The sequence below is a fragment of the Muntiacus reevesi genome, chromosome 3 (assembly GCF_963930625.1).
Source record: "Muntiacus reevesi chromosome 3, mMunRee1.1, whole genome shotgun sequence".
Lineage (NCBI taxonomy): Eukaryota > Metazoa > Chordata > Mammalia > Artiodactyla > Cervidae > Muntiacus > Muntiacus reevesi.
The window spans coordinates 105,126,561-105,152,906 of record NC_089251.1 but is presented as its reverse complement, the minus strand read 5'-3'; the positions used below and the strand labels follow the sequence as shown (position 1 = coordinate 105,152,906).

Sequence of the window (26,346 nt, the reverse complement as noted above, 5' to 3'; positions counted from 1 at the left end):
CTCTGCTAATGGTTATTTTTAAAATAGGTATATATATTATTCATTTATTTATTAATTTGGCTGCATGGGGTTTTAGTTGCGGCAAGCAGGATCTTTCGTTGCAGCATGCAAATTCTTAGTCATGGCACGGAACGTTGGATCTTAGTTTCCCAGCCCAGGATGGAACCCGGGCCCCCTGCATTGAGAGTATGGAGTTTCAGCCACTGCACCACCAGGGAAGCCCTACTGATTGTTATTTCACTGTACTGCAGGCTCATGTAAAAATTCACCTGTGGCCACTTAACTCAGAAAAAGAGGAAGAAAGAGAGAAAAAGAACATCACATCCCAGCTGCACCCGGCTCCCCTACCCCCCAACCCCCCTGCCAACACACACACATCAAAGTTTAAAAAAAAAAAAAAAAAAGGCCACAGTTGGCTCGCATTTAAGAAAAACAAAAGTTTGTTCTTGCATGGCATCTTCTAAAGACTAGGTGATGCAGAGCTTCCCAAACCATGGATTGAACTTGCGCCCCCAGATGTGGAAGTACAGTCTTAACCAGTGGCCCACCAGCGAAGTCCAAAGGCCTTGGAGTTTTAATGATGATTTAAAGGACTTTCAGGGCTTCCCTGGTGGCTCAGCGCCAATGCCCAAGACTCAGGTTTGATCCCTGGGTCAGAAAGATCTCCGGCAGGAGGAAATGGCAACCCACTCCAGTATTCTTGCCTGGAGAATCCCATGGACAAAGGAGCCTGGTGGGCTACAGTCCATGGGTTCACAAAGAGTTAGACACGACTGAGCGACTAAACAGCAGCAACAAAGGACTTTCAAGGATGATATTGACCACATCTGATTTTTCTCCTCAGTGCTAACTTTGGGATTTTTGCCGCTACAAGAAGAAATCCCATGGCATCATTTATGGCGTCCATCAAGAAATGTGGGTCGAGCACCTCCCCTGGGTGCCTATAGAACCCAGGGCAGATGTTTGGGAATGGCCATCTCCCCCTACTACCAACAAAAATAACCCAGCCTGTGTTTTCTTTGGTGACTGATAATATGACCTATAAGACAGAAGTCATGATCGTGGTGCGTCAGAACGAGTTCCCGTTCCAGACTGGCCGCATCCATCCCACCCCCGGGCCATGAGTCCAGCCGTGGACCAGTATCCTCCCTGGGCACCTTGCTATGGGCGTGTTGTTCCCCTGAGCGACGGGGCTCTCCTAGGGCAGAGGTGGACCTTTCTCAGGGTTCCTTGGGACCTTCATGTCACCTGGCCAGGGACAAGATCCCCAGGGAGTCGGGACTTACTCCCTGCATCAGGGATGGGCTGAGCCCAGGGTGCTGCTGGACGGGCCCCAGGCGCACGAGGTGGCCCCGGGTGCAGAGGCACCTCCGGCCCTGACGGCGGAGTCTGTTCCTCACCGCAGGAATCCCGCACCCTTTCGCCATCTCTCTCAGAATCGGTCCAGCTTCCCAGACATACTTGAGACTCTCAGTTCAGCTTTGGACTGGACTGGATCCTGATCCCTCACCAGACCAAGGAGTGGAGGCCGCTGAGGACCAGCATACACAATTGGGGTGGCACCTCCCGCCTCCAACCTCAACAGCCACCACACTCCCTCAATTGAAAGAGTTTGGGGCCCATCCCATCCGACTGACCAGTCCATGGCCTTGGAGCCTGGGCTCCTCCATCCCACCATCACTGATGGCTAAGAGTTGCCCTTGTCCATCTTGTTGATTACAAGACCAAGACCTGCTGGTCAAAGGAATGGGACTTAATCGTGACCTCACCCCCGCTGGCTCAGCTGGGCCACGTGGAGCCAGGGCTTTGTGAGATAAGGCGCTCCCCTTCTAGTGATCAAAAACACAACAATTTTTAATTAAAAAAATTTTTTTAAATTATTAAAGCTCTAATAGAGACTTCCCTGATGGCCCAGTGGTAAAGAATCCACCTTGGAATGCAAAGGACTCGGGATCAATCCCCGGTTAGGACCCAGCATCCCACGAGCCCCAGAGCGACTAAGCCCACCTGCACATCCCATGTGCTCTGGAACCTCTGCCCCGCAGATAGAGTGCACACGCCACAGTGGGAGGCCCTGTGTGCCGCGGCTGAGACCTGGCTCAGCCAGATAAATGGGTGAATATTTTTTAAAAAAAGCTCTAATAACCTTGCAACAGAAAAATGTTAGAAATCCAGGAAAATAGAATAAAAACCAATTACTTATAGGCCCACAGCCCTGCCACCAAGAGAAAAGAATCATTAACACTTTTTTTTAAGTGGAGGATAATTGCTTTACAATTATGTTGGCTTCTGCCATACAACAACTCCAATCAACCGTAAGTGTATATGTATATATCCCCCCTCCCTCTCAGGCCTCCCTCCCACCCCTCTAGGTCGTCTGAGAGGGCCAGGCTGGGCTCCCTATGTTACATAGCAGCTTCTCATTACCTGTCTGTTTTACATATGGTAGTGTGTATGTTGGTAAAGAATCTGCCTGCAATGCAGGAGACCCCGGTTCCATTCCTGGGTTGGGAAGATCTGCTGGAGAAAGGATAGGCCACCCACTCCAGTATTCTTGGGCTTCCCTTGTGGCTCAGCTGGTAAAGAATCCGCCTGCAATGCGGGAGACCTGGGTTAGATCCCTGGGTGGGGAAGATCCCGTGGAGAAGGGAAAGGCTACCCACTCTAGTATGCTGGCCTGGAGAATTCCATGGACTGTTCATGGTTGGACACGACTGAGTGACTTTCACTTACATATGGTAGTGTGCATGTCAGGATCATTAACACTTTGATGTATTGCCTTGTGATCTTTTTGCTCTGTGAAACATTTTTTAAAGACATAGCTAACATCATATTGTGTATCCCATGGTTACTGTTAGGGTTAGGGTGCTGTTAACCACCTCCTGGAAATGGATTCCCTTCGTTTGTGGCGCTTGCCAGGTTCTGTGATGGAAATAGCCCCTCTGTGGCCCGTTTCAGGCTCCCAGCATCACTGAACATAGAGCTGGGAGAGATGCCAGTCTGAGCGGACATCAGCACCCCATATTACGATTTAAAATCATAGTCCATTGGGGACTTCCCTGGCAGTCCAGTGGTTAAGACCTCCACTTCCAATGCAGGGGGTGTGGGTTCAATCCTTGACTGAGGAGCTAAGATTCCGCATGCCTCCAGGCCAAAAAATCAAAACATAAAACAGAAGCAGTATCGTAACAATTTCACAGACTTTAAAATGGTCCCCATCAAAAAAAGAATTTTTTTTAATCTGTTCATTCTGATCTTATAATCAATACACAGTCATTATTGAAAATTCATAAAATTTAAACATATAAAGAAAAGGTTAAAATCATACAGAATCTTCAGCCAGCACCCCCCACCGCCCCACTCCACCCCAGTGTACAGACGGTCACTGTCAACCACCCTGGTGTAAGTCCCACAGACCCCTCCATGCAGGTAGAGACGTGAACAAAATAACTGGCTTCAGAGTTCAAAAGCAATACATCTCTGTGACACCGGGGAAGTCCAGAAAAGCCTCTGGTATGCAGCCATCCAGAGATCCCTGTGATGACTGTTCTTCTAGGCATTTTACTTGTCTATCTTTTTAATATGGTTGGACTTGTGGCTTGACTCTCCTGGTTCACAGTCATACTACATTCTTGTGCCTCGAAAGGTAACATCCAAGGGAAGGGTTTTATCATTGTTAATTGATTAAAAACCCTTTGAAGGGTTAAGAGTCTGCCCTTCCACTGCAGGGGCCTTGGGTTCAATCCCTGGTCCGGGAACTAAGTTTCTGCATGCCACGTGGCATGGCCAAAAAGATTTTTTTTTTTTTTTTTTAAAAAGAGAGAACTTACAGAAGCTTGAAGAGGCAGAAAATATTCTGGCTCCTTGAACATAGAAAATGACCTGTTAGGATGAAGCTCAGATTATTTGAAGTTTGGGTCGCTGAGCATCTTTGGGCTGAGCATTGTTTGAATCGCTGAGCATCTTTTTGGTTCTTCAGAAACACCTTCTCTCCTCTCCTGCTGGGCTCTGGGACGTCTCTGGGTAATTCCAGATGCTGGGCCCTTGGTCCAACTGCCTTCCTCATCTGATGCTCGAGGGGAGGGTAAGAAGAGGAGTGCCTTTCCAGAGAGAATAACCAGGAAAATCTAGCTTTTGCTTATGCTGAAAAAACTAGTTCATTCATTTGTTCATGTCACATTCAATTTCTGAACACTTTCTCTGGGGCATGCAAATGGTTGGGCACCAGAATACTGGTACGGAGGAGATCCAGGGCCAGCCCTCTACCGCCAGGCTAACCAGGGAGTGGGTGCAGCACCCATGGCTCAGGGTGTGAAGACTTAGAACCGACAATTCACGCCAAGAGCCAGAGCTGCACTCCATGAACGATCGATGCCTACAGACCTGGGGGGCAAAGGCCAGAAGTAGGGTCAGAGTTCCCCTGAGCCCCGGGGCGCACCTCCCTCTTGCCCACAGGCCTCCTCAGGGTCCCACACCCTAGGGACCCACGGGCTGGTTTTTCTGGTTTGTTCCTCCAGGGCAATTTGCATGTTTCTCCGAAGAACTTCCAAGAAGCTGGACAGCCTGTTTTCAGACTTAGAGAGAAGGGAAACCCGAGGTTGTTTCTTGAAATCTGGGTAAGTATTATATAAGGTTTCTTTCTCTTCAGAACCCTCGTTGTTATTTAAAATGATCTTTCTTTTTCAGTGTTTTCTTTCTATTTTCTTTCAAACTTGTTGTGTCGGATAGAATGATCTTAATTTAAATGTTTTGAGTTTACGTATTGTCTACTCCCTGCTGCAGGGCATCTCCATGCTGGAAGGGGGTTGTCTCTGTGTCTTAGTCATGCTGGGTCCCCAGCGTGTAAGACAGCACCTGTACATATTTATTGTACTTATCTGGTACGTGTTTGGTAAATTAACTGATTGATTTGGAGTGGAGGTGGATATTTATTTTGGGTTTATTTGAACTTAGTTAAGTTGCTCAGTCATGTCCGACTCTTTTGCAACCCCATGGACGGTAGCCTACCAGGCTCCTCTGTCCATGGGATTTTCCAGGCAAGAGTACTGGAGTGGGTTGCCATCAAAGTTCTCAAATTCTATAGCAATGTCCCACTGCTTTTTTCTTTTTAATTGGTTATAGACTCACAGGCAGTTGCAGAAATACCACTAAGAGGTCCAGTGCGCCCTCACTCAGCTCTGCACGTGGCCCCGGCCTTCACGGTTAGGTTGGACGACTCAGCTAGGCGGACTTGGTCCCGCAGGGTGTAGCCCCTGGCAGCTTCCCCTCCAACCTCATTTCTTCCCTCCCCCCCGCCCCCCCGCTACATCCACCCATTGTCCAAGCCCTGCCTACACTGAGCATCCTTTTGGTTCTTCAAAAGCATCTTCTCTCTTCTCATTTTGGGACTGACACGTCTCCTCTGCCGGGAACATTCTCTACCCACTGACCCCAGGCACCTTCTCCAGGAAGCCAACTCCGGGCTCTCCTCTGTCTGTCTGTCTGTCTGTCTGTCTGTCTGGTTCCTCTGCCGCAGCATTTATCCCACTGGTTGGTCATCGCCTGTTTACCGGTCTGTCTCCACCACTCTCCTATTTCTCCTAGGTTGCCTTCTCCCGTCCATCTTATCTCCTGCAGGCCTCTGCTGGAATGGTCCCTTTCATCTGATGCCATTGTCACCCCCTCCTTTCTCATCACTTCATCCTCCCCTCACCCTGGTTGCTCTCCACTGACAGTCACTGCCCAGCTGAATATTTATCTATTTATTTACTCACTTACTACTGGGCTTCCCTGGTGACTCAGGTGGGAAAGAATCCACTTGTAATGCAGGAGACCTGGGTTCACCCCTCAGGTGGGGAAGATCCCCTGGAGAAGGCAGTGTCTACCCGCTCCAGTATCCTTGCCTGGAGAATCCCATGGACAGAGGAGTCTGGCGGGCTACAGTCCATAGAGTCACTTTCACTTATTACTTATTTAGTGGACTGTTAAGAGCATGGATCCTGCATTCAGTTCCTCTGAGTGAAAAAATCTCAGTTCACGACTGTGGGCAAGTTACTTAAATTATTATAATTATGCTGTATCGGTATAGTATTGCCTGTCTCCCACCTTAGGAGTCTCTGATTACAAGGCTGTTTCTTCTTGAGCTGAGAACTAACATGGGCTTTCCCAAATAAAAGCCCAATAAAATACCATCTTGGACTCCTCTGAGTAAGAGCAGCAATTACTCCAGTCTCCAAACGGCACTTGGCGGTGTTGACTAAAGGTAGTCGGAATTGCCAAGTCTACTGACACCAAGGCCGGGCACTGCCTTGGTCATGGTCTTAGTTCATGGTTTGTTGCTGTCTCCTTTGTCCACTGCCACGGTCTGTGCTGATTATCTGAGCCAGGGAGTTCAGTTCAGTCGGTCAGTTGTGTCTGACTCATTGCAACCCCATGGACTGCAGCACGCCAGGCTTCCCTGTCCATCACCAACTCCCAGAGCTTGCTCAAACTCATGTCCATTGAGTTAGTGATGTCATCCAACCGTCTCACCCTCTGTCGTCCCCTTCTCCTGCCTTCAATCTTTCCCAGCATCAGGGTCTTTTTTAATGAGTCAGTTCTTCGAATTAGGTGGCCAAAGTATTTCAGCTTCAGCATCAGTCCTTCCAGTGAATATTCAGGACTGATTTCCTTTAGGATGGACTGGTTTGCTCTCCTTGAAAAGCTATGACCAACCTAGACAGCATATTAAAAAGCAGAGACATTACTTTGCCGACAAAGATCTGTCTAGTCAAAACTAAGATTTTTCCAGTATTCATGTATGGATGTGAGAGTTGGACCATAAAGAAGGCTGAGTGCTGAAGAATTGATGCTTTTGAACTGTGGTGTTGGAGAAGACGCTTGAGAGTCCCTAGGACTTGCAAGGAGCCAGGGAAATCTACTGCAAACAGATCTCGAACTTGGGTTCTGGAGCAACCACTAGAGGCCAGTCTTGCTGGTTGACATTGGACAAGGTCTTAACCTCTCTGTGCCTCAGTTTCTCCATCTGACATAAGGGGAGGAGAATCCCTGTGCCTGATGCAAAGGAGAGAACATGGGGTTTGGAGCCAAAGTCTGGCTTGATTTTCATCACATACTTATTGTGTGACCCTGGGGAAATCACTTGACCTCTCTGAGCGTACAGTTACAGGAGAGAATCATAATGCCTCACATGCTACTTAACCTTCCATGGTAATTGTAAAAATTAAAGGGATTTAAAGTGTTTTGCAAACTGTTTCCTGCTGTCCAGATGTTGGTCTGTGGCTTTTAACTAGCTCAGAGTTATTTTGAAAAACAGATGCAATATTAGTTGCCAATCAACTTTTTAATAATCCCTCCATAGAGGTAATATTTTGAGAACAAAAGATTTTATTGCTCGGCTAGATGAGAATGAATTTGTGGGCCAAACTCAGTGTGGCATATGGGTATTAGACTAGAAATCTCTGGGCAATAAGACGAATGTTTAAAACAGAGATGGTGCAAAACAAAAAATAACAAGAGATGGTGGGTGATGTGCCTGGCTAAGATGTCTAGCTCTGGGTCCTTTTCTGCCTTTTTCTGGCATATGACCAGATCCAGATCCTTCTCCTCTGAGCCTGTTCCCCCAGGAACAGGGAGAAACTCAACGCTGTGTTAGTACCTGTCTTGTGGAGCTGGCTGAGACTGTGCGTTAAAACTGCAGTCCTGGGGCCTGGCATCCAGCAACAGCTCCATTTTGTTGCCTCTTCCTCTTATTTATGCACCTTTGCTGTGTGCCAGAAACTGTGCTGAGCGTGTGTTTATTATTTTATACGTTTATTTCTTTAGCATTTATGTAGTATGAGCCTGGTGCCAAGCTCTCTTTTCAGTGCTGTATAGATACTGACTTGCATGACGGTGTTACTTGTTGCTTGCACAGATCTTCCAGACACCTACTATTATAGTCCATTTGTAGGTGAAGGAATCTAAGTGCAGAAAGATTGAGTTTCCCGAAGTCCCACACCTATGAGAAGGAGCCCCTTGGGTTCACACCGTCTGTCTGGTCCTGAGCCTGCATTTGTATCCACAGTACCTGTGGTCACGGCTGGCCACCCTTCCTGGTACCCCCTCCCAGGGCCCTTGGAGACCTGGCTTGGCTTTGTTTGTCCCCACCCCGCCTTCCCTCCATCCACTTCAGCCCCTGGAAGAGAAGAACGGAATAAACGGAGGGGCAGAGGGAGGGCAGGGAGACCTTACTCCCTCCCCGCCCCTTTTTGTGGCTGGGCTGGGTTTCGTGGCATGCAGCCTTCTCTCGTGTGCCGCGTGGACTCCCGAGAGCTTGGGCTCAGTAGTTGCGGAGTGTGAGCTTAGTTACCCTGCAGAATGTGGGGTCCTGGTTCCCCAATCAGGGGTCGGACTCACGTCTCCTGCATTGGAAAGCAGATGCTTAACCACTGGACCACCAGAGAAGTGCCCCAAATACACACATCTTAAGTATACAGTTCAGTGGATTTTAAAATACATTTATACCAGTGTAATCACCACCTGGGTCAAGATATAGAACATTGTTGTCACCTAGAAGCCTTTCTATATCCCTTCTGAGCCAATATTCCTCCCAATGGCAACCCCTCTTCTGACCCTTCTCACTATAGATTGGTTTGACCTAGTCTTCATAGGTTCATATAAACATAATTCTACAGTATATACTGTAGCCAATGACTGCTTATCATTAAGATTCACTCATGTTGAAGTCTGTGACTCAGACTTTGTTCTTTTTCACTGCTGTGTAGCGTTCCATGGTATGAATAGACATAGGCTGTCCATTCTACTGTGGGTGAGCGTGTGGGTGGTTTCATTTAGGACTATGATGAGTGAAGTTTCTCTGAGCATTCATGCACATGTCTTTTGGGGGACATAAGCCCTCATTTCTCAGGAGTGGAATTGCTGGGGTGTAGGGAAGACATCTGTTTAGCTTTAGTGGATAAAGTGAGACCATTTTGCCCATGGTTGGACCAAGTTACATTTTCACCAGCTGCGTATGGAAGTTCTGTTTGCTCCTTATTCTCTAGTATTATAGGTCTGTTTTAGTTTTAACCATTCTGATAGGCGAATGGTAGTGTCTCATTAGACTTGGGCTTTTTTTCCTTTTAAATTTGTTTGGCTGAGTCATGTGTTAGTTGCAGGATCTTTAGTTTCAGCATTCGAGCCCTTGGTTGCAGTATGTGGGATCTAGTTCCCCAAGCAGAGATGGAACCCAGGCCCCCTGTCCTGGGGGATTGGAGCCCGAGCCGCTGAACTACCAGGGACGTCCCTCACCGGAGTTTTCAATTTCCGTGTCCTCAGTGGCTTATTTACACCCCTGCCGGTACATTTGCAAGTCCTGTCTGTCTTTTATCTTTAGGAACACTTGGTGTAGTCAGGTTTTTAAGTTTAGCCATTCTCATGGGTAGTAGCCATGCCTAACCAGGGTTTTTATTTCTGTTTCTCTGATCTATGATGATGTTGAACACCTCTGTGTGTACTTATAGACCACTTTTGTGACAATACATGATATCTTCTGTGAAGTACCTATTCAGGTCTTTTGCTGATCTTAAATTTGCTTTGTTTCTTTTTCTTAGTGACTTGGAAGAGTTGTTATTATTCTGGGGATACTAAGCCTTTGTGATAAACACATTTGAAAATATCTCCTGGAGACCTGATCTAACATGGTGGAGGAATAGGGTGGGGAGACCATTTTCTCCCCTACAAATTCATCAAAAGAACATTTGAACGGTGAGCAAACTTCACAAAACAACTTCTGACCGCTAGCAGAGGACATCAGGCGCCCAGAAAAGCAGCCCAGCATCTTCGAAAGGAGGTAGGACAAAATATAAAAGATAAAAAGAGAGACAAAAGAGCTAGGGACGAAGACCCGTCCTAGGAGGGGAGTCGTAATAGAGGAAGTTTCCAAACATCAGGAAACCCTCTCACTGGCGGGTCTGGGGGAAGTTTTCCAATCTCGGAGGGCAACCTAACTGGGAGGAAAAATAAATAAAATCCACAGATTACATGCCTAAAAGCAACTCCCAGCAGAAAAGTACCCCAGACGCCCGCATCCGCCACCAGCAAGTGGGGGCGGAATGGAGAGGAGTGGGCAGCATTGCTTAGGGTAAGGACCGGGCCTGAGTGCCCTGAGGGCAATCGGAGGGAGCTAACGTGAGATAGCAACTTAAACTGTGGGATAGCAAGAGAGAGAGAAAGTTAACCTGCGGAACACACTGCTGCCGTTTGCAGAACAAAGGGACTGAGTGATCCCAGAGAAGAGCTAGCCGGCTGCGACCGGCCCATCCCTGCCGGAGGCAGGAGGCAGGGGGGAGGGGAAAGGGGCAAACTCGGCCCCAGAGATGGCACCTCCTGCCACACTGCAAACAGGCCTCCAGTTTCTAACCAAAGACTTCCTGAGATTCTGGATGGTCAACATCCACCCGGAGGGTCGCGGCTAGAGACCAGCTCCCCAGAACGGACACAAGGCGCAGCCTCTGGCGTGCGTGGAAACTGAGGCTGGGGCTGCGGAGGGGAGAGGGCGCTCCGCACCCGGGGAGAGTGCGCCCGTCAAGCTCCTGGCTGCCTGAGCTGCGCAGGCCGGGGAAGACACAAAACGCAGGCCCAACCGAGTCCGCGCTTTTGTGGAGGACCCGAGGGCTGGAACCGCATGCCACGCAGGGCCCGCTCCATATAGAGCAGCCAGGAGCCTGAGCAGCATAGACGGGGAGAGCACACACCCGTGAGCGGGGCAAACCCAGTGTGGCCGGAACACTGCGAGTGCTCCCCACACGCAGCGGTATCTGCCTGCAGCGCTCCTCCCTCCCCGCAGCGGGACTGAACCAGCGAACCTGAGCAGGAGACCACCTCCGCCCGCCTGTGTCAGGGCGGAAACTAGACACTGAAGAGACCGGCAAACAGAAGCCAAATAAACAAAGGGAACCACTTCAGAAGGGACTGGTGCAATAGATGAAAATCCCTGTAGGTAACACCGACTACACCGGAAGGGGCCTATGGATATCGAGAAGTGTAAGCTGGAACTAGGAGCTATCTGAAACTGAACCAAACCCACACTGCCCGCAACAGCTCCAGAGAAATTCCTAGATATGTTTTTATCTTTTTTTTTCTTTAATTTTTTCTCTTTTATTTTCTTTTAAAATTCCCTATTACTCCTCCATTACTCCTTTACTTTCATTTTCATTTTCATATATTTTTACTAGCTTTTTAATTGGAAAAAAGCTTTTTTTTCTTTTTTTCTCTTATTTTCTTTTAAAGTCCTCTATTACTCCTCTATTACTCCTTAATTTTCATTTTCATTTCACTATAACCTTGCAAAAAAAAAAAGAGGCCCTATTTTTAAGCCGAACTTCATATATATTTCTAAAATTTTTTGTGTTTTTGTTTTTAATATTGTATTTTTAAGAGTCTAACCTCTACTTTAGATTTTTAATCTTTGTTTTTCAGTATGTGATATAAATTTTGGACATTTAAGAATCCAATATTCAGTTCCCATTTTTACTCAGGAGTGTGCTGACTACTCTCTCCCACTTTTGACTCGCCGTTTTTCTCCCTCAGATCATCTCTATTTCCTCCCTCCCTCTTCTCTTCCCAATCCAATCCTGTGAATCTTTGTGGGTGTCTGAGTTACGGAGAACACTCTGGGAACAGACAACTGCGTAGATCTGTCTGTCTCCTCTTGAGTCCCCCTTTTCTCCTCCTGCTCATCTCTTTCTCCCTCCTCCCTCTCCTTTACTTCGTGTAACTCTGTGAACCTCTCTGAGTGTCCCTCACGGTGGAGAATCTCTTCACCATTAACCTAGAAGTTTTATTAGCAGTGCTGTATAGTTGGAGAAGTCTTGAGACTACTGGAAGAATAAGACTGAAACCCAGAGGTAGGAGACTTAAGCCCAAAACCTGAGAACACCAGAAAACTCCTGACTACATGGAACTTTAAGTAAAAAGAGACCATCCAAAAGCCTCCATACCTACACTGAAACCAACCACCACCCAAGAGCCAATAAGTTCCAGAGAAAGACATACCACGCAAATTCTCCAGCAATGCAGGAACATAGCCCTGAATGTCAACATACAGGCTGCCCAAAGTCACACCTAACACATAGACCCATCTCAAAACTCACTACTGGACACTCCATTGCTCTCCAGAGAGAAGAAATCCAGTTCCACCCACCAGAACACCGATGCAAGCTTCCCTAACCAGGAAACCTTGACAAGCCAATCATCCAACCCCACCCACTGGGTGAAACCTCCACAATAAAAAGGAACCACAGACTATCAGAATACAGAAAGGCCACCCCAAATACAGCAATCTAAATAAGATGAAAAGGCAGAGAAATACCCAGCAGGTAAAGGAACATGAAAAATGCCCACCAAGTCAAACAAAAGAGGAGGCGATAGGGAATCTACCTGAAAAGAATTTAGAATAATGATAATAAAATTGATCCAAAATCTTGAAAACAAAATGGAGTTACAGATAAATAGCCTGGAGACAAAGATTGAGAAGATGCAAGAAGTGTTTAATAAGGACCTAGAAGAAATAAAAAAGAGTCAATTAAAAATGAATAGTGCAATAAATGAGATCAAAAACACTCTGGAGGGAACCAACAGTAGAATAACAGAGACAGAAGATAGGATAAGTGAGGTAGAAGATAAAATGGTGGAAATAAATGAAGCAGAGAGGAAAAAAGAAAAAAGGATCAAAAGAAATGAGGACAACCTCAGGGACCTCTGTGACAATGTGAAACACCCCAACATTCGAATCATAGGAGTCCCAGAAGAAGAAGACAAAAAGAAAGGCCATGAGAAAACACTCGAGGAGATAGTAGCTGAAAACTTCCCTAAAATGGGTAAGGAAATAGTTACACAGGTCCATGAAACCCAGAGAGTCCCAAACAGGATAAACCCAAGGTGAAACACCCCAAGACACATATTAATCAAATTAACAAAGATCAAACACAAAGAACAAATATTAAAAGCAGCAAGGGAGAAACAACAAATAACACACAAAGGGATTCCCATAAGGATAACAGCTGATCTATCAATAGAAACCCTTCAGACCAGAAGGGAATGTCAGGACATACTTAAGGTAATGAAAGACAATAACCTACAACCTAGATTACTGTACCCAACAAGGATCTCATTCAGATACGAAGGAGAATTCAAAAGCTTTACAGACAAGCAAAAGCTGAGAGAATTCAGCACCACCAAACCAGCTCTTCAACAAATGTTACAGGATCTTCTCTAGACAGGAAATGCAGAAAGGTTGTATAAACGTGAACCCAAAACAACAAAGTAAATGGCAACGGGACCACACCTGTCAATAATTACCTTAAATGTAAATGGGTTGAATGCCCCAACCAAAAGACAAAGACTGGCTGAATGGATACAAAAACAAGACCCCTATATATGCTGTCTACAAGAGACCCACGTCAAAGCAAGGGACACATACAGACTAAAACTGAAGGGCTAGAAAAAAAATATTTCACGCAAATGGAGACCAAAAGAAAGCAGGAGTTACAATACTCATATCAGATAAAATAGACTTTCAAATAAAGGATGTGAAAAGAGACAAAGAAGGACACTACATAATGATCAAAGGATCAATCCAAGAAGAAGATAAAGCAATTATAAATATATATGCACCCAACATAGGCGCACCGCAATATGTAAGGCAAACGCTAACGAGTATGAAAGAGGAAATTAATAGTAACACAATAATAGTGGGAGACTTTAATACCCCACTCACAACTATGAATAGATCAACTAAACAGAAAATAACAAGGAAACACAAACTTTAAATGACACAATGGACCAGCTAGACCTAATTGATATCTATAGGACATTTCACCCCAGAACAATCAATTTCACCTTTTTCTCAAGTGCACACGGAACCTTCTCCAGAGTAGGCCACATCCTGGGCCATAAATCTAGCCTTGGGAAATTAAAAAAAATTGAAATCATTCCAATCACCTTTTCTGACCACAATGCAGTAAGATTAGATCTCAATTACAGGAAAAAAATTATTAAAAATTCAAACATATGGAGGCTAAACAACACGCTTCTGAATAATGAACAAATCATAGAAGAAATCAAAAAAGAAATCAAAATATGCATAGAAATGAATGAAAATGAAAACACAACAACCCAAAACCTAGGGGACACTGTAAAAGCAGTGCTAAGGGGAAGGTTCATAGCATTACAGGCTTACCTCAAGAAACAAGAAAAAAGTCAAATTAATAACCTAACTCTACACCTAAAGCAACTAAAGAAGGAAGAAATGAAGAACCCCAGGGTTAGTAGAAGGAAAGAAATCTTAAAAATTAGTGCAAAAATAAATGCAAAAGAAACTAAAGAGACCATAGCAAAAATCAACAAAGCTAAATCTGGTTTTTTGAAAAAATAAACAAAATTGACAAACCATTAGCAAGACTCATTAATAAACAAAGGGAGAAGAACCAAATTAACAAAATTAGAAATGAAAATGGAGAGGTCACAACAGACAACACTGAAATACATAGGATCATAAGAGACTACTACTAGCAGCTCTATGCCAATAAAATGGACAGCTTGGAAGAAGTGGACAAAGTCTTAGAAAAGTATAACTTTCCAAAACTGAACCAGGAAGAAATAGAAGATCTTAACAGAACCATCACAAGCAAGGAAATCGAAACTGTAATCAGAAACCTTCCAGCAAACAAAAGCCCAGGACCAGATGGCTTCACAGCTGAATTCTACCAAAAATTTAGAGAAGAACTAACACCTATCTTACTCAAACTCTTCCAGAAAATTGCAGAAGAAGGTAAACTTCCAAACTCATTCTATGAGGCCACCATCACCCTAATTCCAAAACCAGACAATGATGCCACAAGAAAAGAAAACTACAGGCCAATATCACTGATGAACATAGATGCAAAAATCCTTAACAAAATTCTAGCAAACAGAATCCAACAACATATTTTAAAAAATCATACATCATGACCAAGTGGGCTTTATCCCAGGAATGCAAGGATTCTTTAATATCCACAAATCAATCAATGTAATACACCACATTAACAAATTGAAAGATAAAAACCATACGATATCTCAATAGATGCAGAGAAAGCCTTTGACAAAATTCAACATCCATTTATGATTAAAACTCTCCAGAAAGCAGGAATAGAAGGAACATACCTCAACATAATAAAAGCTATATATGACAAACCCACAGCAAACATTATCCTCAATGGTGAAAAATTGAAAGCATTTCCCCTAAAATCAGGAACAAGACAAGGGTGCCCATTCTCACCACTACTATTCAGCATAGTTTTGGAAGTTTTGGCCACAGCAATCAGAGCAGAAAAAGAAGTAAAAGGAATCCAGATAGGAAAAGAAGACGTGAAACTCTCTCTGTTTGCAGATGACATGATCATCTACATAGAAAACCCTAAAGACTCTACCAGAAAATTACTAGAGCTAATCAATGAATTTGGTAAAGTTGCAGGATATAAAATTAACACACAGAAATCCCTTGCATTCCTATACACTAACAATGAGAAAACAGAAAGAGAAATTAAGGAAACAATACCATTCACCATTGCAACAAAAAGAGTAAAATACTTAGGAGTATATCTACCTAAAGAAACAAAAGACCTATACATAGAAAACTATAAAACACTGATAAAGAAATCAAAGAGGACACAAACAGGTGGAGAAACATACCATGTTCATGGATTGGAAGAATCAATATTGTCAAAATGGCTCTTCTACCCAAAGCAATCTATAGATTCAATGCAGTCCCTATCAAGTTACCAACAGTATTTTTCACAGAACTAGAACAAATAATTTCACAATTTGTGTGGAAATACAAAAAACCTCGAATAGCCAAAGTAATCTTGAGAAAGAAGAAGGGAACTGGAGGAATCAACCTGCCCGACTTCAGACTCTACTACAAAGCCACAGTCATTAAGACAGTATGGTACTGGCACAAAGACAGAAATATAGATCAATGGAACAGAAGAGAAAGCCCAGAGATAAATCCACGAACCTGTGGACACCTTATCTTCAACAAAGGAGGCAAGAACATACAATGGAAAAAAGACAACCTCTTTAACAAGTGGTGCTGGGAAAACTGGTCAACCACTTGTAAAAGAATGAAACTAGAACACTTTCTAACACCATACACAAAAATAAACTCAAAATGAATTAAAGATCTAAATGTAACTATAAAACTCCTAGAGGAGAACATAAGCAAAATACTCTCTGACATAAATCACAGCAGGATCCTCTATGACCCACCTCCCAGAATATTGGAAATAAAAGCAAAAATAAACAAATGGGACTTAATTAGACTCAAAAGCTTTTGCACAACAAAGAAAACTATAAACAAAGTGAAAAGACCGCCCTCAGATTGGGAGAAAATAATAGCAAATGAAGCAACAGACAAAGGTTTAATCTCAAAAATATACAAGCAACTCCTGCAGCTCAATTCCAGAAAAATAAATGACCCAATCAAAAAATGGTCCAAAGAACTAAACAGACATTTCTCCAAAGAAGACATACAGATGGCTAACAAACACATGAAAAGATGCTCAGCATCACTCATTATCAGAGAAATGCAAATCAAAACCACAACGAGGTACCATTACACGCCAGTCAGGATGGCTGCTATCCAAAAGTCTACAAGCAATAAATGCTGGAGAGGGTGTGGAGAAAAGGGAACCCTCTTACACTGCTGGTGGGAATGCAAACTAGTACAGCCGCTATGGAGAACAGTGTGGAGATTCCTTAAAAAACTGGAAATAGAACTGTCATATGACCCAGCAATCCCACTCCTGGGCATGCACACCGAGGAAACCAGATCTGAAAGAGACACGTGGACCCCAGTGTTCATCGCAGCAATGTTTATAATAGCCAGGACATGGAAGCAACCTAGATGCCCATCAGCAGATGAATGGATAAGGAAGCTGTGGTACATATACACCATGGAATATTACTCAGCCATTAAAAAGAATTCATTTGAATCAGTTCTAATGAGATGGATGAAACTGGAGCCCATTATCCAGAGTGAAGTAAACCAGAAAGATAAAGACCAATACAGTATACTAATGCATATATATGGAATTTAGAAAGATGGTAACGATAACCCTATATGCAAAACAGAAAAAGAGACACAGATGTACAGAACAGACTTTTGGACTCTGTGGGAGAAGGCGAGGGTGGGATGTTTAGAGAGAACAGCATCAAAACATGTATATTATCAAGGGTGAAACAGATCACCAGCCCAGGTTGGATGCATGAGACAAGTGCTCGGGGCTGGTGCACTGGGAAGACCCAGAGGGATCGGGTGGAGAGGGAGGTGGGAGGGGGGATCGGGATGGGGAACACATGTAAATCCATGGCTGATTCATGTCAATGTATGGCAAAAACCACTACAATATTGTAAAGTAATTAGCCTCCAACTAATAAAAATAAATGGAAAAAAAATGTATTAAAAAAAAAAGAAGGAAAATCTCTCCCCCATTCCCCCTCCCCCACAGCTCCCTTCCAGTCTCTTAAAGATGATACCTAGAAGTTTATCATTTGGATGAGGGCTGATTTATCCATTTTTTCTTTTATGATGGGTAGTTTCTGTGTCCTGTTGAAGGAGGCTTTGCCAAACTGCTGAAAGCAGTTTCTCACTGGGGTTTTTCCTTGCAGGACTGGAAATGGCCGCAAGAGACGGGTCGGGCCTGAGGCCCCGGGCGGCTGAGCCGGGTGTGGAGGGGGAGCCACGTCCGCCCGCGGGGCGGGAGCTGACCGAGGCCAACCGCTTCACCTACGCCGCCCTCTGTGGCATCGCCTTGTCCAAGCTCTTTCCAGAGCCCGAGCAAAGGTGAGTGCTTCTATCTCACGGAGAGATGGTCGTGCTGTTTCAAGGAGAGGGTTTCTGGCAGCCAGGCAGCCTTCCAGGTGCTACCAGACGGTACAAAGAGGAGAAAGCCGTTGTCCTTGCCTTTAAGGAACTCGCAGCATCGTAGGGGGACGGGCACTCCCTCATTCGGTACCCACTCATTTATACCTTCAAGGCATTTAAGGAGCACCTGTTTCACCAGGCACCGCTTGAAGCACATGGAAAGTGTACGTGAATAAGATCAACAGGGCCTCCTCTGCCCGGCACCAAAGGAGGACACCCCCTGATAGCGGGACAAGGTGTCTGTGCATTCAGGGAGCACCTACTGTGTACTGAGGATTGTGCAAGGCCCTGTGGAGAAAGCAAAGGGAAGCAAGGCCTGGCTCCTGTCCTCCTGGTGCTGACGGTCCGGGGGCTAAAACCAGGTGCCTGGTTTCGTGTTTTGTTTTGTTTTCATTTTTGTTTAGTTATTTATTTATTTATGACTGTGCCCGGTCTTTGTTACTATGCCGGGGCTTTCTCTAGTTGCAGGGAGCGGGGGCTATTCCCTAACCGCGGTGTGCGTTGCCTCGGCTTCTCCTATCGCCGAGCACAGGCTCTAGGGCGTGCCATCTTCACTACTTGCAGTGTGCGGGCTTCATTCCCCAGAGTGAAAGGGAAAGTCACTCAGTCGCGTCCAACTCTTTGCGACCCCAGGGACTTTATAGACCATGGAATTCTCCAGGCCAGCATACTGGAGTGGGTAGCCTTTCCCTTCTCCAGGGGATCTCCCCGACCCAGGGATCAAACCCAGGTCCCCGGCATTGCAGGCAGATTCTTTACCAGCTGAGCCACCAGGGAAGCCCTGGCATGTGGAATATTCCAGGACTAGGGATCGAACTGTGTCCCCTGCATTGGAAGGCAGATTCTTAACCACTGGACCACCAGGGAAGTCCCCAGATGACTAGTTTTAAGAGCAGACGGATGGGCTCAGTGCAACGGTGGGGGATAGGTTCAGTGAGACTTGGTGTTCAGAGTCGGAATAGCAGAGTGGCTAAGAGCATGGGCTTGGCCTTCAGGGATTTGCAGGGGGAGAGTTTGGAGGGCCGGTTGTTGGAAAGCTGGTGAAGCTGTTTGGAGAAACCAGGACAGTGATCTGGAGGTGGAGGAACAAAGGTGAGGTGGCCTTTTCTGGGGTTGGGGTCAGCTCGGGTGCTGTGGAGGGGCAGACGGAGGCCCCAAACTGGGCGGAGGGCCTCGGAGGATGCAGATAGTGTTGCTGAAACAGGAAGTGGTGGGTTGTGGGGGACAGGAAATGGCAAGAAGTTTTCGCATCTGCATTTCTTCAAGAACCGCGCCCCCTCAGTCCCAGCATGGACCCCTGTGAGTAAACTCCTCTGTGCCTGAGTCTTAGCTGGGCTTTTTGTTTTCTTTTTATCTTTGTCATTCTCACCGGATCAAACACTTGCGCGTATTCATCTCCATGGGGGTCACCTCCAGGAAGCCTTCCCAGACCCTCCCCACCTCCCGGATGGGATGCGTCTCCGCCTGTCTGTCCAGGAACCTGTCACCATGACTGCCGTCACACTGCACTGTAGCTCTGCCCATCCTGACAACCCCCCGCCTGTCCCTGGAGGGCAGGAACTGCCCTGTTCATCTCCGAGTTCCCAGTGCCTCGCACACAGCTTGGTGGAGCAAAGACAGTAAAGATTTGTTAAAGGAAGGAATGGAGAAATAGACTCTGTTAGCACAGGAGACAAACCACGGGATTTGAACTTAGATCTGGGTTCAAATCCTACCCCTGCCACTTTCCAATGACATGTGACCCCTGGCAGGTTATTTAGCTTCCCTAAGCATCAGTCCAACAACACAAGAGAAGACTCTACACATGGACATCACCAGATGGCCAACACCGAAATCAGATTGATTATATTCTTTGCAGCCAAAGATGGAGAAGCTCTATACAGTCAGCAGAAACAAGACCTGGAGCTGACTGTGGCTCAGATCATGAACTCCTTATTGCCAAATTCAGACTTAAATTGAAGAAAGTGGGGAAACCACTAGACCATTCAGGTATGACCTAAATCAAATCCCTTATGAATATACAGTGGAAGTGAGAAATAGATTTAAGGGACTAGATCTGATAGACAGAGAGCCTGATGAGCTATGGACGGAGGTTCGTGACTTCGTACAGGAGACAGGGATCAAGACCATCCCCATGGAATAGAAATGCAAAAAGGCAAAATGGTTGTCTTAGGAGGCCTTACAAATAGCTGTGAAAAGAAGAGAAGCAAAAAGCAAAGGAGAAAAGGAAACATATTCCCATTTGGATGCAGAGTTTCAAAGAATAGCCAGGAGAGATAAGAAAGACTTCCTCAGTGATCAATGCAAAGAAAGAGAGGAAAACAACATAATGGGAAAGACTAGAGATCTCTTTAAGAAACTTAGAGATACCAAGGGAACATTTCATGCAAAAATGGGCTCAATAAAGGACAGAAATGGTATGGACCTAACAGAAGCAGAAGTTATTAAGAAGAGGTGGAAAGGATACACAGAAGAACTGTACAAAAAAGATCTTCCTGACCCAGATAATCATGATGGTGTGATCACTCACCTAGAGCCAGACATCCTGGAATGTGAAGTCAAGTGGGCCTTAGGAGGCATCACTACGAACAAAGCCAGTGGAGGTGATGGAATTCCAGTTGAGCTATTTCAAATCCTGAAAGATGATGTGAAAGTGATGCACTCAAGATGCCAGCAAATTTGGAAAACTCAGCAGTGGCCACAGGACTGGAAAAGGTCCGTTTTCATTCCAATCCCAAAGAAAGGCAATCCCAAAGAAAGCTCAAACTACCACACAATTGCACTCATCTCACATGCTAGTAAAGTAATGCTCAAAATTCTCCAAGTCAGGCTTCAGCAATACATGAACCGAGAACTTCCAGATGTTCAGGCTGGTTTTAGAAAAGTCAGAGGAACCAAAGATCAAATTGCCAATATCCGCTGGATCATCAAAAAAGCAAGAGAGTTCCAGAAAAACATCTATCTCTGCTTTATTGACTATTCCAAAGTCTTTGGCTGTGTGGATCACAATAAACTTTGGAAAATTCTGAAGGAGATGGGAATACCAGACCACTTGACCTGCCTCTCGAGAAACCTGTATGCAGCTCAGGAAGCAACAGTTAGAACTGTACATGGAACAACAGACTGGCTCCAAATAGGAAAAGGACTACATCAAGGCTGTATATTGTCACCCTGCTTATTTAACTTATATGCAGAGTACATCATGAGAAGCGCTGGGCTGGAAGAAACACAAGCTGGAATCAAGATTGCCAGGAGAAATATCAATAACCTCAGATATGCAGATGACACCACCCTTATGGCAGAAAGTGAAGAGGAACTAAAAAGCCTCTTGATGAAAGTGAAAAATGAGAGTGAAAAAGTTGGCTTAAAGCTTAACATTCAGAAAACTAAGATCACGGCATCTGGTCCCATTACCTCATGGGAACTAGATGGGGAGACAGTGGAAACAGACTTTATTTTTTGGGGCTCCAAAATGATTGCAGATGGTGACTGCAGCCATGAAATTAAAAGACGCTTACTCCTTGGAAGGAAAGTTATGACCAACCTAGACAGCATATTAAAAAGCAGAGACATTACTTTGCCAACAAAGGTCCGTCTGGTCAAGGCTATTTTTTTTCCAGTGGTCATGCATGGATGTGAGAGTTGGACTGTGAAGAAAGCTGAGTGCTGAAAGATTGATGCTTTTGAACTTTGGTGTTGGAGAAGACTCTTGAGAGTCCCTTGGACTGCAAGGAGATCCAACCAGTCCGTCCTGAAGGAGATAAGTCCTGGGTGTCCGTTGGAAGGACTGATGCTGAAGCTGAAACTCCCAATACTTTGGCCACCTCATGCGAAGAGTTGACTCATTGGAAAAGACCCTGATGCTTGGCGGGATTGGGGGCAGGAGGAGAAGGGGATGACAGAGGATGAGATGGCTGGATGGCATCACCGACTCGATGGGCATGAGTTTGAGTAAACTCTGGGAGTTTGTGATGGACAGGGAGGCCTGGCGTGCTGTGATTCATGGGGTCTCAAAGAGTCAGACACGACTGAGCGACTGAACTGAACTGAACTGAAGCACCAGTGTCTTCATCTGTAAAAGGGGGCTAATAATGCCCACCCTGCAGGGTAGTTACCAGAATCAAATGAGATAATGTAGGAAAAGCATGTAGCACAGTGTTTGGCCCACAGTAGGCACTCAATAGATGTTAATGCTTACTAACGCCATGACTTACTTTATTTGGTCAGTTTCCTTATCTATAAAATGAACTAGAACTTACCCCTACCAGTCAGGGAGTATTGGGCTGTAAGTAACAGGACACTGTGCTAAAAGAGATTTAAATAATAAGAGGTTTTTCTCACTTGATGAGAAATCAAAAGGAAGAAAGTTCCAGGGTTGACACAGCACCTCAAAAAGCCTTTGGGTTGGCTTCTCTGTAGTTCTCTTGGCCTCCCTCTCCTGATCACAGAATGGCTGCGGCAATGCTGTACATCACACCCTCCAGAGTAAGACTCAAGGCAAGAAAGGGGAGGACAAGGATGCTCTGCAAGCCTCTCTCATTAGGGAGGAGCTCTTTCCCAGGATACCCTGTGAAGGCTTCCCCCTTTATGTCATTGGTTAGAGCCAGTCAGATACACTAGCCTTGCCTGCAAGGGAGGCACAGAAAAACTAAAAACACTTGTCATTCTGTGTCTCCATCATGGGAAGGGGCTTCTGCTGGCTCAGAAGGGGCCGGGGAATCACTGCTGCTGAGAAGCAGCCATCCATCAGAGAGGGTGGTCCTGGGGAAGGGATGTGTGGATGGCCCCTGCAGAGCCTGGAACAGAAAGTAAGGAAAGTGAAGTTGCTCAGTTGTGTCCGACTCTCTGTGACCCCATGGACTGTAGCCTGCCAGGTTCCTCCATCCATGGAATTTTCCAGGCCAGAGTACTGGAGTGGGTTGCCATTTCCTTCTTCAGGAGATCTTCCCAACCCAGGGATTGAACCCAGGTCTCCCGCATTGAAAGCAGACGCTTTACTGTTTGAGCCACCAGTAAAGTCCTGGTTTCTTTCTTTCCTTCCTTCTTTCTGGAGGTTAGAATGTATCTTGTTGGGTGTTCTGTTCCCGAGCAAGGAAGGGTTCAACTCCTGTAAGGGTCCAACTCTCTTCCTGCTCCAGCCCATACCTCTGCCATATTTAGGAAGCTCTTATCTTCCCAGAAGCTTCCCTGATCTGATAAATCCCTACCTGATAAGCCGGTAGTTACGCCGGGGAAGAGCTTTGCATACTTTGTTCACATAAAGAAATATTTATGAACCTGAACTGTGTGCCAGACCTGTGCTGGGCAACACCTGGGAGGTATTACCCCCCCACCCCAAATCCAAGTCTGGTCTTAAGCACACGTGTCTGTGGCTGAGCCGGAAGCATTTGCCTCGGGGGTGTTTCCTACCTAAAGCTGAGCGTGTGTGCGTGTTGAGTCACTTCAGTCCTGTCCGACTCTTTGTTGCCCTGTGTAGCCCGCCAGGCTCCTCTGTCCGTGGATTCTCCAGGCAAGGATACTGGAGTGGGTTGTCATGCTACAGTACGTAGCACGTGCGCCTCTTTCCACACGGTTGATCTCGGTCGTCTTAAGGCCCAAAACCCACTTGGGGAGGGGGCGGTCTCTGCAGTGGCTCCGCATGGCCTCTGGAGTCCAAGACTGGGGGGCTTGAACCCTGGAGCTGTCACTTAACCTCTGTGGGTCTGAGTATCGTCCTTGTTTCTCGAATGGAGGTAAAATTGTGCTTCCCGCCCTTGTGGGGTTGTATCCGGAAGTCAGCGAGCCCGTGTGTATGGAGCACAGGTACAAGGGCTGGCGGATAGTCGCTCTGAGATTGCCATGAATTATATTGCCATTGATTGTTTTGTTATGTTCTGACTGGGGCTTCCCTGGTGGCTCAGACGGTAAAGAGTCTGCCTGCAATGCAGGAGACCCGAGTTCAATCCCTGGGTCGGAAAGATCCTCTGGAGAAGGGAATGACTACCCACCCCAGTATTCTTCACCAACCACGTGAGAAGCATTTACCAAGACTCTGCCATTCTACAGGGCTTCCTTGGTGGCTGAGCAGTGCTATTTTCCTGTTTAATAGATTGCTACACTGGCACTTTGCATATGTTCTCATTCATTGGTTTATCCAAAGAAACACCTATATAGGGCTTTACATGTGCCAGTTTTGTTCTAAGCGCATGACACCTATTAACGTAGCTAATCCTTTCAACAACCCTATGAAATAGGTTTCATCCTTCTCGCCAGTGTTTCCAAGGCACAGAGAGGCTAAGTAACTTGCCCAAGATCACACAGCTCACGGCAAAGCTGGATTTGAATCAGAGTTCATGCTCTTTACCCTTGCACTCTTGTGATGAGATGCTTCTCTACATCCCAGACTTTCTCCGTGGACACAGGGCCAGGCCACGCCGCTGCCCTCAGCCCCAAGCCCTTTCTGCATACATGTTGATGCATAAATAATACTTGATTCACTTAGTCATCCCTGCCCCCCCATTCACACCCACACATCACCCCAGGGTAATTCCAGTAATTCCAGTGGGGTAAATCATAATGATTGTAATAGCAGTAGCTGACATTTATTGAGGGTTATCGTGTGCCAGGTGCTTTTATCTTGTGATTTAATCTTTTCGGCCAATCTCTGAAGCAGCCCTGTCATCATCCTCACTTTACAACAGTGGAAGACAAGCTGGGAGGAGTGAAGGAGGCTGTGAAGCTGGTCACCAAGGGAGCCGGGCTCTCCCCGGGGTCAGATTTCAGAGCCCAGCTCAGCCCGCTTCACTGCCTCCCTTGGTCACCTTGTAAATGAAATAGTGATGCTGGGTGGCTAAGACTTTGTGCTTCCAACGCAGGGGGATCAGGTTCAACCCCTGGTCAGGGAACCAGAGCCCACACGCTGCAACTAAGACCCAGTGCAGCCAAATGAAAAAATACATTTTTTTCCCTTTAATTTTAAATAAAATAGTGATGCTGACCAACATTAATTATCTACTGCATGCCAGGCCTTGCTTGGGGTGCTTTTTATGTAGCTTCTCATTTAATCCTCAAGCAGTTTTACGAAGTTGGTCTGTTACACCCCTTTGCAGATGCGGAAACCGAGGCACAGAGAGGCCAAGTTACTTTCACAGCCTCGCTCAGCAGTGAGGGACGTTTCCCCCGGCCACTGCGGGGGCTGTCCTCATGGCCTGGGCCTGCCTCAGCTGCAGAGAGCCACCCTGCCCAGGGTTCTGCCCGCTTCCTGGGGCAGCTATTGTCTGATGACTCTTTGACGTGAGGGTGTGAAGGCCCAGCCCTCTCGCCCCACTGGGGGCAGCTCTCAGGGGTCACCCCATCTTCAGATCTCCCCACAGGATCAGCTGAGACTTCTGTTGAGACTGGATCTCAGCTCCCTCCCGCCCACCGAGTTCTTCATCCTCCCTGCCCATCCACAGGTGTTGACCCCAGGGAATCCCCAGTAATCATTTCAGAGCTACTTCCTGGGGAGCTGGACCAAAACGGTGGTGTTTCCAGGATTTGCACCTGAGTCCCGCACCCACCAGCACGGCCCACCCTGCAGAGACCTCTCTGCTCGGGCTTTGGCGGCAGCGGCTCTGAGGAGGGGGTTGGGTGCGCTGCCTGGGATCCATGGAGACCGGAGCCAAGCGGGGCCAGTGGGGCGCCTCCTAAGGTCACCCCCACGACCAGGGAACTCAGCTTGTTTCTGGGAAACCTTTTCTCGGAACTTATCTAATCACCTCCTGTCTGATTCTCCTGCTCCACATCCCAGTGGTAGCTTGGAATCAAAGCCTGATGTGGGCTCTGCCAGGGTCCCCAAGATGCCACGAAAGTGAAAAAGTGTTAGTCACTCAGTCATGTCTGACGCTTTGAGACCTCATGGACTGTAGCCCACCAGGCTCCTCTGTCCGTGGTATTCTCCAGGCAAGAATACTGAAGTGGGTAGCCATTCCCTTCTCCGGGGGATCTTCCCTACCCAGGGATCAAACCTGGGTCTCCTGCGTTGCAAGCAGATTCTTTACTGTCTGAACCACCAGGGAAGTCCCCCCAAGATGCCATGGGCTTCCTGCATCTCCTGGGGTCCCTTCTGCCCTGGAGTACCCCATCCATCCCCCACTCAGGGACCCCATGGGACTCAGCTGAAATACTCACTATGGACAGAGACCCCCACGGTGGTGGTGGGCACAGTGGGAGGACAGACTTCTTCTGCACTTTGTCCACTTCTGCGGCAGCCGCGTGTTTCTAGAAAGCCTGTCCGTGGCCGTTTCCAACAGCAGGAGGTCTCCATCTGCAGGAAGTCTTTTCTGGTCGCTGCCCGTCCCCTCCCAGGTGGATTCGGGGCCCCCTCTCTGGACTCATCAGGGCTGAATTCCTGCCTCTGTCCTAGAGTGTCCCACGGCGCTAGATCAGTTAGTTCCATCTGGGTC

At 46.5% G+C, this 26,346-nt stretch overlaps 1 protein-coding gene across 7 annotated transcripts in view; it reads left to right on the top strand.

The window, feature by feature from the left end:
* TMCO4 (transmembrane and coiled-coil domains 4) overlaps positions 1-26,346 on the top strand; it is a 110,325-nt gene that overhangs the window by 8,076 nt on the left and 75,903 nt on the right. For 5 of the 7 annotated variants that reach the window (XM_065929954.1, XM_065929955.1, XM_065929952.1 and 2 more), the window contains 3 exons: positions 4,518-4,616; positions 9,573-9,811; positions 17,668-17,842. In XM_065929954.1, the coding sequence (XP_065786026.1) occupies positions 17,676-17,842 (167 nt within the window). In that variant the 5' untranslated portion in view covers positions 4,518-4,616; positions 9,573-9,811; positions 17,668-17,675. Of the gene's footprint in view, positions 1-844; positions 916-4,517; positions 4,617-9,572; positions 9,812-17,667; positions 17,843-26,346 lie in introns of all 7 variants that reach the window. The other 2 variants (XM_065929956.1, XM_065929958.1) reach the window with 1 other exon arrangement.